Source organism: Falco peregrinus, chromosome 9, assembly GCF_023634155.1.
Source record: "Falco peregrinus isolate bFalPer1 chromosome 9, bFalPer1.pri, whole genome shotgun sequence".
Classification (NCBI taxonomy): Eukaryota; Metazoa; Chordata; class Aves; order Falconiformes; family Falconidae; genus Falco; species Falco peregrinus.
Window position 1 is genome coordinate 19397938 of NC_073729.1, and position 11778 is coordinate 19409715.

The 11778-nt window shown below is 48.8% G+C and overlaps 1 protein-coding gene across 1 annotated transcript; it reads right to left on the reverse strand.

The window, feature by feature from the left end:
• FADS1 (fatty acid desaturase 1) lies at positions 1–11659 on the reverse strand. Its single transcript, XM_055814609.1, has 12 exons — positions 11390–11659; positions 8766–8876; positions 8279–8476; positions 7371–7472; positions 7072–7200; positions 5546–5606; positions 5346–5422; positions 4117–4214; positions 3694–3790; positions 3030–3109; positions 2476–2601; positions 1–1710 (listed from the first exon to the last, which is right to left on the reverse strand). Exons 1-12 carry the CDS (start codon positions 11582–11584, stop codon positions 1659–1661), a joined length of 1326 nt encoding a protein of 441 aa, XP_055670584.1. The 5' UTR covers positions 11585–11659; the 3' UTR covers positions 1–1658.
• Between the last annotated feature and the right edge of the window lie 119 nt (positions 11660–11778).

The window sequence follows — 11778 nt, forward strand, 5'->3', positions numbered from 1 at the left end:
TAATTGATAAGATAAGGCATTTTATTATTGGACATTCCTCCACCAACAGTTCTAATAACAAGAGGGAGAGAAAAGGAGCAGGAAAAACAAGGTAAAACAGTAACTAAGGCCCACTTTTTATGACGTTTATCAACAGGTATCAATGATTTAACGATTATTTTATTTTTTCCATTACAATATTATTCTGTGCTTAACAACACTCTTAGCATGGGAAGATGCATTTCTTCCATTCCCTCACCAGCCATCCTCTTTTGGGATGTTGACCAGAAAAAGCACCGTATTTCCCTCAAAATCAACCCCCCCCTTCTGGAGACTAAGCCCCCTGTCACTGAGGTACCAGGGTGATGGAGCTGTCTCCATTAGTGCGATGCCAGGTGCTATATCCTAGCTTGGCATCTGCAATGTTGGCGTAGTAAATGAAAAGACACCAGGAAAGGCAGTGAGGCTCATTCACGTTCCAACAAATGGCACAGCACGTGCCCTCGTGGGGTGCATTTTGAAGGCATATCATGCAATAAACATCAGCAATATATTGGCTGACATGTGCCGACGGCTGTGCAGCCCACTGACATCTGCCAACCGAAAAGGCAAAGGCATTGAAACAGCCCCCAGCTCGTAACACCTCTACTTCATTAAATTTGCCTGCACTTAAGACAGGAACACCTCGTGCTCCGTGGGCCAGAAGTCATGAGTTCTCTCCATTTAACAAACCACTCAGAGGTTCAAAAAAAAGAGTGAAGCTCCAGGTGACCACTGAGTGACTACCCTCCTGCTTCCCTGGGCACCCTTGTAGGGATCCTGGGTATGGACATGCCGTATTTCTGTCTCTTCTGACTTCCAGTTATGGGTTCAGTAACACTGGGAAGACTGGCACCATGGAGACTGCTGGCAGAGACTCCATGGGAGGTTCCCGATGGGCAAATAACCCAGAGGCTCTCAGCGTTCCCACAGACATGGCACGCAGAGCTCTCACATCCACACGCCTGCGGAATAACCTCCACCTTCCTGTTTCTCTACCTGAATTAGGGCTCTAATTAGATCTTTTTCCTCATGCTCATTCCTCCAGAACTGCTACCTGCACCCTCTCCACCTCACCCACACATGTACAAATTGGTTTTGGCTCTCATGTACTTCCCACTGCCCCTTGCTTTGGGCATGTCTATTGCCACTGTAATTACCTACAGGTATCTGAAAATACTGTACTACACAATTCCTTATGGCTTCCACACTTCACTAACTCCCGTGTTTTTTGATTTCATACTGTCTCATTTTTCTTACCACGTTCAGAATGAGAGCCACCTCACAAAAGCCTATGTTAGATCAGAAACTTCCCTCCTATACATTCAGCAAAGCAACTACCAGCAGACAGAAAGAAATCTGTTCCCGGTCCCAAAGCTGCTTCCAGCTTTGTGGAACATAACCACCTCCATTCAGCTTTTCCCTGTAACTCAGCACCAGAGAAGAGGAATGAAAGAAGCACAAGAAGAATTAAGAACACATCTTTTTAAAAAAATCATATAATCACATTCATCAATGGAATTCAGTGGCATCGCCTCCCCACCTCTGGCTCAACCAGCTCTCCCTCCTCTGTGCTTCATGGTGACCACCACAGGAGGCAACAAGGGCTGGGGAGCTCCTCTGCAAGGATCCACCGCTTCTTATTTATGCAGATAGGCATCGAGCCAGAGCTCCCCTGAATCCTTCAAAGAGCTGCCAAGAGAGAACCACATTTCCTTAGAAACAAGGTAATGAAATACAGTGTCCAGGGAACAGAGCCCTGTGGGAAGAATCCCCGTCTATAGATTAAGCAAAAGAAATCATAGAATCATGGAAGGTTTTGGGTTGGAAGGGACCTTTAAAGGCCACCTATTCCAGCCCTGCAATGAGCAGGGACATCTCCAGCTGGATCCAGTTGCTCTGAGATCTTCAGAGGCAAGGCTATGCAGACTACAGCTCCTCGGAAAGATGAAGAACCAAACCACTAGCACTACATCAGACAAAGACTGGAAGGCTAAAGCAAACAACTTAATTAGAATGAAAATGAAAGCAGCAAGTGCAAGAATGCCACGTGACTTTTCAATGAAATAAGAAACATCTGCGGGGCAAGAAGGGGAAGAAAGGAATAAAAAAGAATGAATAACAGTTCAAACTCATCTTTATGAAAACACCTCTTTGACCTGGAGCACACTTGAGGACTGAGGTGCCAGACCTGGCATCCTACTGACCTCTGAACCCTTCGGAGCTCAGGAAAAGCAGCTCTCTGTTAGGTCATTCCTGCTGACACCTTCTGTCTGCTGCCACTGAAACCAGTGCCACAGCTGAACAGTTTCCCAATCCCTTTCACAGCCACCCGTACTATCTACAGCTCTTCACAGAACTTCTGTGATCCAAGTTCCCTTTCCCATGTCCCTCACTTGTCCACTCCACAATATTGGAAACCCCTTTGCACAGGGAACGCAGCAGGTAGATACATACTGCACTATGTCCGCAAAGGCGGTGAGCAACGGCTTGCACTGGTACTCAATGCCGTGTTTGGCACACAGGGACTTCACCAAAGGGGCCACCTTCCAGTAGTTGTGGCGCGGCATTGTAGGAAAAAGGCTGTGGGAAAAGAACACGGTGATTCAGTGGCATCCGTCATCATCCCACAGAATTCCTCCCCTCTTCTGTGCCTAAGCTTGGGGGTGCCTCAGCCTCCCCTTGTGCCCATAGCCATTACTGCTCTGCAGTGGTCCCTCTCATGTCACGTCACTCAGCGGCTGTACTAACCAGGAGGCTGGTAATTCTCACTCCCGCGCCTGGCTGCTCATATCTACAGTGGTATTGGTGCTCACCAGTGCTCCAGAGATTTTCTGACCCATCACTTGCAGTCCCCACTCCATCCCCATATAAAAAGCACAAAATTCCCCCACGTTATCTTTTGTTCCTGCATTAGCTGAGAGAGAGAGGGACCTTGCAGGCAATTCAGACCTAGTGTAACTAGCACTCCTTGAAACTCCCCTACATCCCCAACCCATCCTCCAACTCACTGGTGCTCGATTTGGAAGTTCAGATGTCCACTAAACCAGTCGTTGAATAAGGACTGATGAACATTACAGGTCGCCTGGAGCTGAGAGAAAAAACAGTAACATTTAAGTGCTGTTTTAGGAATGTTCCTTCTTTTACATGTGCCAAACACAACAGTAATCGGGTACATGTTCCTTATCACCACCTGCCTTCTGGCTGACAGCAACTCCAAGAGCTACCTCCAGTCAACAGGAGATGGCCACGCTGTGATACACGATTGTTAGGGATGCAGTTTAGAACAGACTTGATTTTCCCAGTGAGACAAGCCGTAACAACCATGACTTTCACCTCTCTTACTTAAAAAAAAGCTGTAATGGCTTCATAACTGAAATAAAACAGAGTACACAAGGGAGCTCTGCATCCTCCAAGCACGGAAAGCTCTCCATCTGAAGAGCACTGTGGCATCTCTAATGATTTTCCTTGAGGCATCTGTGTTCAGCAAGTGCAGCCTCCAGCCCGCTTCTGCAGCTTCTTTCTTTGCACTCACGGCACACGGTGAGGACAAGCTGCTTATGCTTTCCTCTCTCGGTTCCCATCGCTTCTGTCACCAGCTCTCTGGGGCATTACATACCCAGAACTACAGCTTCTCACCTTCGAAGTCACAGGTCTCTGGAAAGAAGCTCTTACCTGAGTAGAGAACCAGTCCAGATTCTTATCATAATCTATGTGCATCGGGATGTGATTCATTTGCGTAATCCAGACAAACCAGATACTCTCTATAAACCTGTGCACACAAACACACACAGAACTGTCACCGATCTCACACCTATGCCGTAGCAAGTCAGTACAACACACCTGCACACACACAAGCCAGTTGGTGCTTGGCCGAATGAACCCCAGGAACCCCAGAGATCCCATCAGCAGATCAGCCCTACACACACCTCCAACCTTCTAAAGACAGACCACAGCCTCTGCCAGGCTGGCAGGCACAAGGAGACGGAAAGATTGGGAGCTGATGAGGAAGATAACCAGGAGGCTGAAGAAAAGCTGACACAAAGGATAGATACAAACTGGACAAAGAAAACGGAGGAATTATAAGCTGGATGATACCTGACTAACAGATGAAGCCCCAGGATACCCTTCACCCCCAGCAAGGGCAAGTAGGTGAGAAAGAATCGGATGTAGAAGCTCAGCATCCAGGCCAGGTCCTGTAGCACAGGGAACAGATAAAACTTCATTAAGAGGAAGAATTACTGGCTTCTGAATTTACCATCCACTCTATGTGGCACTCCCTTTAACCCCTCCCCAGAATCTTCTACCGATAGATTTTTCCTGCCAGCCCCATCACAAAGCGACCTGACACACGGCCACCCCCCAGCTGTTCCTGTGCTCGGAAATTATCCTGGTCTTACAAGCCCAGCACAGGGCAAACACCTCAGAGGACACGCTCTAAAGCATCACATTTTCCTCTGAATCTGAAGAGAAGGCAAGCCGTGAGAAACCCAAACCCCTAGCCAATTAAAAGAGTAAAGAGCTCTGGTTTACCTCCGTCTCCTTTTTTACTCCTTTTCACATTTCTTGCAGTCTCTTATTTCCCTCACATTTTCTCCTGACCATCCTACTTCCCAAGCAAGACAAAAACAGCAAGGTGCCTTGCCTCCAACCCCCACACCTCAGAGAAAAGACAGATTTTTTGCATTTTTTTCTAAAGTTTCTAAAAACCATGCTGTTCCTCAAGGGCCTAGATCTTCCCCTAACAAACTATCCTCCTAACTCTGATCCCTAACCACACATCCCCTACTCCACACTGAACCATGAGGATTCAGTCTCAGACTACAGGAAAGCCACTTGATTTTTAATATATCATTTTGCAAACCAGAGGCATACTGACCCCTCCTCCAACCCCACCCACCCCACACCCATTTTCTGCTACTTTTCCCCTTTTTCTGTGCCACAGGTTTTTATCGTATGGACTTGGGGAAAACAAAAAAGAGTGGCCAGAAGGACCACTTCTGCCTTCAGCCAGGCTCTTGGGCTACCTGCAGGACAAGTTCTGGATGAAGACCAGCTCTGCAGCAGGAATGCTTCCCAACACACACCCTGGGCTGAGCCAGAGCATCAGAGAACATCCTCTGTCACCCAGCCCTGCACAGATCTTCTGGGGTGGGTGGGCTTTGTGGAAGGTACCCTCTCTCCCCCAGCACACGTTATTTCCCAGATGCTACACCCACACAGCTGGCCACAGAGATATGCAGCTCAGAGACCCTCCCAGTAATTTCTTGTGCTGAAATGGATCCCTAAAAGAGTAAATCCCCATCGGCAACGCGGAGCTGACTTACCACCCACTGTTTCCGCTGTATCACGAAGTAGAATATGTACCACTGGAAGTAAAGAGGCACCAGCGCTGGGGGCCCGACTAGAGCAGAGAAATAGATTGCAGAGACATGAACTGTCCCTGTTATCCCAGTGAGATGGGCTGGAAAGGGCAGGGGGTGGGTGAGTGCTGTCCGTGGGACTGCGAAAGGGGAGGGTTACTCACTGATGAAGAAGTACTTGTGCTGGTGGTTGTAAGGCATGAATTTCTTCTTTTGTACACCAAGCTGTTAAAATAAGCAAATTGCTCAGGCCGTGAAGACAGCTAAAGACATCTGCGTATACACTCCTACCTGCGCTTCCCAAGGAATGCATACCTAAGATACCTTCTAAGCTTTGAAAGAGATGTCCTGTCAAACCACGCCAGCATCCACCATGCCGCTGGCTTCACCGTCCCCTGGAAATTCAGTCTGTGGCTGCTACTACAAATTTTCATCGCTGCCTGGGATGCCCAAGCGCCCGGACAGTCCCTTGCACCACAGTGATGTGGGCTGGAGGCTCTGTCCCTGCAGAGGGCACAGCAGAGCAACGCATGGGAAGCAGCGGCGGCACTGACCCTCTGCTGCCAACAAGGCTTCAGAGAAAAACTGCGGTACCAGGAATAATGATGACAGTGTGTAGAACTCCCACCTACGTGCAAGTGGTCTCCAAAGCAGAGAAACGAGCATCCAGACATTAAACTGTGGCCAGAGGAACAGGGGTGAATAGATTCTCCTCTCTCTGAGACTCTAAATTTTTCAGTGTTCACTGTATAAACAACAGATCACGTCACTGACTTCCTTGAGGAACTTATATATCCCTGTACGTGTCCAAACCAATTCCGAATAGCAGCCCTCCCTTAACTGCAATGCAAAACTGAGCATTTAAGCCTGGCGACACTATGACTATACATAACTTATTTTTTAAAGGACCAGCAAATGCTAAAGCCATTCAATTGACTGCAGAGTCGTGCCAGAAACAGAGCTGGACTCCAGACGGGACCAGCCTGGCACCCACGGTCAGACTGAGACCACTGAAATAGCTTCTTTGAACAGTGGCTGTAAAAGTTCCAGATGGCCCCTGCTTGTCTTCCGCTGCTTCATTTCCCAAAACACTATAATTAGCCAAGCTGGGCTTGGTAAAGAGAACAACTTGCAATCTTACCTTCATACAACTGCAAGTCTCTCATCAGAGAAATACAAACTCGTAGTCATGACAAATATTTCATTCTGATTTTAAAGCACAGCAAAAATAACTTGTTTTGAAATTTTAAGAATATGAAAATCTGAGGAGTATTGAAGTATTACTAAGGAATATTAGGGACTTGTGGAAGGCAAAGCAGCACTGCATAAAACAGCAGGTCAACCCCTACCATTTTGTGGAGGTACTTCTCATTTTACAGAAGCAGTTTTGGTGGGGTTTTTTCACCTTCAGAATAAATCTGGAAAATTTCAACCCATAGCAATATTGTACTAGGGCAAAAAACATAAAAAAAACAGGTGCAACATTAAGTTTATGAAAGCCAGTCAAGTGCCAGCGTCTTTTTTCTTTTTGTTTTTCAAAGGCCGTTAATGGCAAGCTGCACCTTCTCTGAATTCCTGAATCAGGGACAGCTCATTGACCGAACTAACTGGTCACTAGTCTCCAAGCTTTCTGCAGCTTTTCAGATTTGAATCCTAACGCTGTAACTTCCCAGCCTTCATCAGGTCTCACCTCTACAGAGAGTGTTTTTCCCAAAGCAAAAAATAAAGGGTGCATGCTAACGTCAGGGTCCTTTCGGAAGCAGTTGGGTTTAGCGTGGTGTTGGAAGTGGAGGTGATTCCACCAGCTGGCTGGTGCTCCCTGCAGGAAGGTATGAGAAGAGAGTGCCATAAAGAAGTTGTATCTTCTGCCCTTAGTCCTCCCTCCCCAGTAGTTCTTTGCATTCGCTTTCTTCTTGTACTGAGAGTGGGTTTGACTGCAGAGTGTCCCGGGCAAGGCTCTAGCAGTCCCTCTCAGCACTGAACGCCCACCTTCAGATGGCCGATCACAAACTTGTGCACCCAGTGGTTCCATTTGGGCTTGCTAAAGACTGAAAGGTGTCCAAAATCATGCTGCAGCCAGCCAGCCTGGGCCTGGAATTAAAAAAACACAAACAAAACAAAACAAAACCAAACAACAGTGCTGCTGGGGGAAAAGAAGAGTCAGGATGCTCTGCATCTGAAAAGGGCTTTCTTTTCTCCCACTCCCATGCTCCTTACAGCATCCCCCTGGATAGCGGGAGCAGCTCCACTACTAGGAACCCAAACACTTCTCTTTTACTATGTATCACCGCAGTCCAGACTTTCCCTAAATGACTTTTAGTCCTGGATAGTTGTTTTCACGAGGAAGGAAAAAAATCATGGAAAAAAAAAAGTCACGACGCTCAGAAACGGCATTTATTCTCTTACAGAACTGCACTGAAATTGGCAACAAAGTCTCCTTTAAGGAACAGCGAGCTGCTGCCTCCTCCAAGTACTTGTAATTCCAAGGAGATCAGCTGGCCACAGAAGAAATAGCTGGGGCTTTGAGAGCTGCTCTGCCCTCTCCTCTAACCCGCTGCAAGTTCCCATGGGAACACGGTGGCTTGGCCCCTGCACAGTGCCTTGGAGTTCTGGCACCAGGGACCTCAGCAGCACAGCGCGGCTTTCATTGTACGAAGAAGTCTGGGAATAAGGAGGGCTTTGACCGTCTATGGGAAGGAAAAAGCAGGGCAAAGCCTGCTCTACCCAAGGAGCATGTCATGGCACTGGGATTTTGCCCCTTCGGTGGAACCCAGGGAGAAGCAGGATTTTGGGAAGTCCACGAACATACACTTTCTCCTGTGCTTAAGGCAACGAGCACTTAAGCCTCAAAAGGCTGGTTTTTCGTCTCTGGGGCTTCTTTTTGCCCAGTTGCTTACCTGGACAGTGCCTAGAAGCACTGCAGAGAAGAGGAAAGGCACTGTGGATGCTCCAAAATACCAGATGGTGAGCCAAGCTGCAACATCCAACACCAAGATGTGACAGAGATGCAAGATGAAAAAGGTGCGGTTGGGGTTAAGAAGCCCCATCTTCTCGACGTTTGCACGGAGTTCACGGAAATCTTCTACCAGCTTTTTCTGTGGGGAGACCCAAAAGCATCTGAGGGTCTGAAGGTGCCTCAGGACCTCAAAGAGGAGCTCACTTCCCCCTCTCAAGGAGCTACTGTGACCATGGGGAAAAGCTGAGGGTCATCTGGAGACAAACCTTCACTAAGGCAACTAATAATGACACGGAGCAAAGGGGAAGCTCCAGATCAACACAGTGACTCCAGGAGATACTATCATTTTATGCACAGGGAATTCTGGCTGCCAGTAGAAGTTAAACAGCACAATTTCAACCCAAATATCAAGTTTTTAAGATACTTACATTTTTGCTGGGCTCAACGCTGGGTTGATCTGGTGCCAATTCTCCAATCAGGAGTGGGCTCATGTGCTTTCTTACTAGCGTCTTGTCCAGATGAAATGCTATGAAAGGATCCTGAAATGCAGATACAGGAACAGAATGAAGAAAACCAACCGTTCAGGTGGCAGCAAAAGAAATATATTTCATGATATCCTGGACTCAGCAGAAAGCAACCCAGCTAAAGGAGCTGGCTCAGCCAGATTTTACTGCCACAAATCCTTCTGCTTTCTTCACACCGTCAATGATCATTTGAAGCCAAATTCTCTGTGTCATTTTCTGGATGTTGTTAAGCACATGCCACTAAGAAGTATGGGCTCACTCCCCTCTTACTTCTGAACCTGAGAATTTCATAACCTGTCAAACCTCAAGAATATGATCTCAACCACATACTCTTATGTCTCTATCTTGTCTTTAGCTTCCACTTTATTTTTCTTCAGGTGTCATACGCTGAAATGAAGGTCTGACTAGGGAGAAGAGCAAGATATTGCCACAAAAACTCAATCAGTTAGCTGAACTGGGAAAAATAATCGGACAAGCAGGACACAGATAGGTGACGGCAGCTTCTGGTGACTCACACCAATCTCTCAGAAGCCCCATCTCATTCCAAACGTGTTTCCTTGGCAATTTCCAATGCCCGCCCTGCCACATCTTCCTAGAAAAGTTTTTTTCTTGCTGCTTGCCTCCTGTTCCCCATCTGGTTCCCCTCCACGTTTCTGAAGAGTTCCATGAAAAGGTCTTTTTCATCCTTACCATTCAAAAGATCCCTGTTAGGCAAATCAGTTACTTCTATCATTTAAATGTAAAGCCAATCTCCATGGCAACCAGGTGAAAAACTCCCTAGTGATTGTCGTCACTATATACTCTATCACTACATTTAGATTACAAATGCCATGAGCATACTTGGCCATTTGACAACTACTTCCTACTGAAGATCTCCTCCCATTTACCTCCTTTTCCCTGTTTCTCTCCCCATGTCCAAGCTAGCACATATTTTATAATCTCCCTCAGCCTGAGGATGCTTTTTCTTTTCTGAGGCAGTATTTGCCCACTGTGTGTCAGTCTGTAAGCCTCCTGCACCATGCACGTGCAGCACTATAATTACTAGGTTATTATTGCATGCTTTTAAAATAAACTGTCCTTTTAAAATAACTGTCCTTTCAAAAGACTTCTAATCAAGACAGGGGGTTAAAAAACCCGCTGATGTTGCCAGCTCTGGGTCAGCCCTGGTTTACTTCAGATGTAGCATCCCCTCTGTTCAGGCTCATGTGAATAACACAGGGAAAGAGGAGAGGGGAATGTGCAGGAAGAGGAAAAAAAAAATGGGGAGGAGTGTGTGAGCAGATCAGAGGAGGATGGTACCACATTTTTAGACCAATCCTTTCCACGGAGGCTGTAAAACCTGGCGGTGCAATCCTAATGGAAGGTTATGGGACCACTGATTGCACCTTCTAGAAATCTAAACACTCCAGTGGCATTCAGCAAACTAAAAGTGTTCTTTCTTTACTCCCCGCCCCCCCCCCCCCGCCGGCCCCCCCTGCTTTTGAGAAGCCTGATTCTTTTCATTTCCAGGACAAAACTATTGGAAAAACTGGAACTGACTTGGCTCGGGTTCCTGAGCGGTCAGCAGTTCGGCTGCACCCAGCAGTGACACAGATGATAACGCCTGAAGAATGCAGCTGGCTGCAAGCGGAGCAGCCAACCGTGCTTGGCCCTGTGTGCTGGCCGCTGCAACCGACCCCGTTCTGCTGGGGCTTTGACAATGCATGTGTGCATCCCCACCTCATGAATTATGTGCACATCCACCTATTATCCTTGTTTTTAAATTATATGCATACGATGAAGGAAAGTGCTAGATACCAAGTTTCATCCTTTCTGGTCAGGGAGCAAAACTGGACTGAAACGTAACCCACCGAAACCACTCCAGGGGCAGCTTCACATCCCACACCTGCCCTCGGGTATGAACATTTGCATTTGGAGAAATGCATTTTCTTTTGTGAAAGCCGTAGCAGGCAAAGGAAGGAAATACAGCAACAAAAACACCCCGCACCGTGCTGCCGATTCGAACAATGCTCACCGTGCTTTGCAACAGTCACTGACATTCAGACAGGAATAATGTATTTTTTTTAATAGGCCTTCAGCGTTATTTTGTACTAGTGCCAGCTCTTGGAAACGCTGTGGCAGGTTTTTAAAGGTAGAGGAGGCTGAATGTGTTCATCCACCTGTGAACACAAGCTCGACCTGCGCACACCAGTGAGCACACACCTCGGGTGCTGTCCGGGGCTGCCGGCGGCTGCAGGTGGCTGAGCCGAGTGCTCTTATTTACTGTGCGTGAGCAAAAACCAGTGGCTTTCCTCCCAAACTGATGCCCGGAGTCAAACGCCCTATTTGCGCACATTTCAGCTATTCCTTCAGCAACATCCCCTCGTAAGCACAGTCCCGCAGGAGCAGCCTGCGCCCCGTGGGGCCGCTGCCCACGGGGAGGCACAGCCCGGCATCCCCCCCCCGGCCCCGGGTGCCCCCCACGCCTGCCCCCAGCATCCCTTCTCCATCCCTCCCCGGGATGCCCGGGGGATGCTCCCCCCACTCACCGTGGCGTCCTGCCCGGCGTAGTGGCTGATGACCCGGGCGCCCCCCGGGTGCCTCCGGTAGAAGCGGCTGATGTCGTACACCTTCCTCTCGATCACCAGCCAGCGCTCCTGCTGCTCCGGCCCCTGCCCGCTGCGCTGCCCGATCTCCTCCCAGGTGAAGCGCCGCAGCGCCCGGCCCGCCGCGGGGTCCGCCATGGCTCGGCTCGGCTCGGCTCGGCTCGGCTCGGGTCCCGTCGGCCGGACCCCAGCGCAGCGCCCGCGTCCCCCCGCCGCGCCCTCCCCGCGCCCTCAAGCCCCGCCTCCCCGCCGTTCCCCCCACGCCCATTGGGCCCCGGTCGTCTTGCGCCCGCCCCCTTGCGGGACGCGCTGCGAGCGGGACCGCGGGCAGC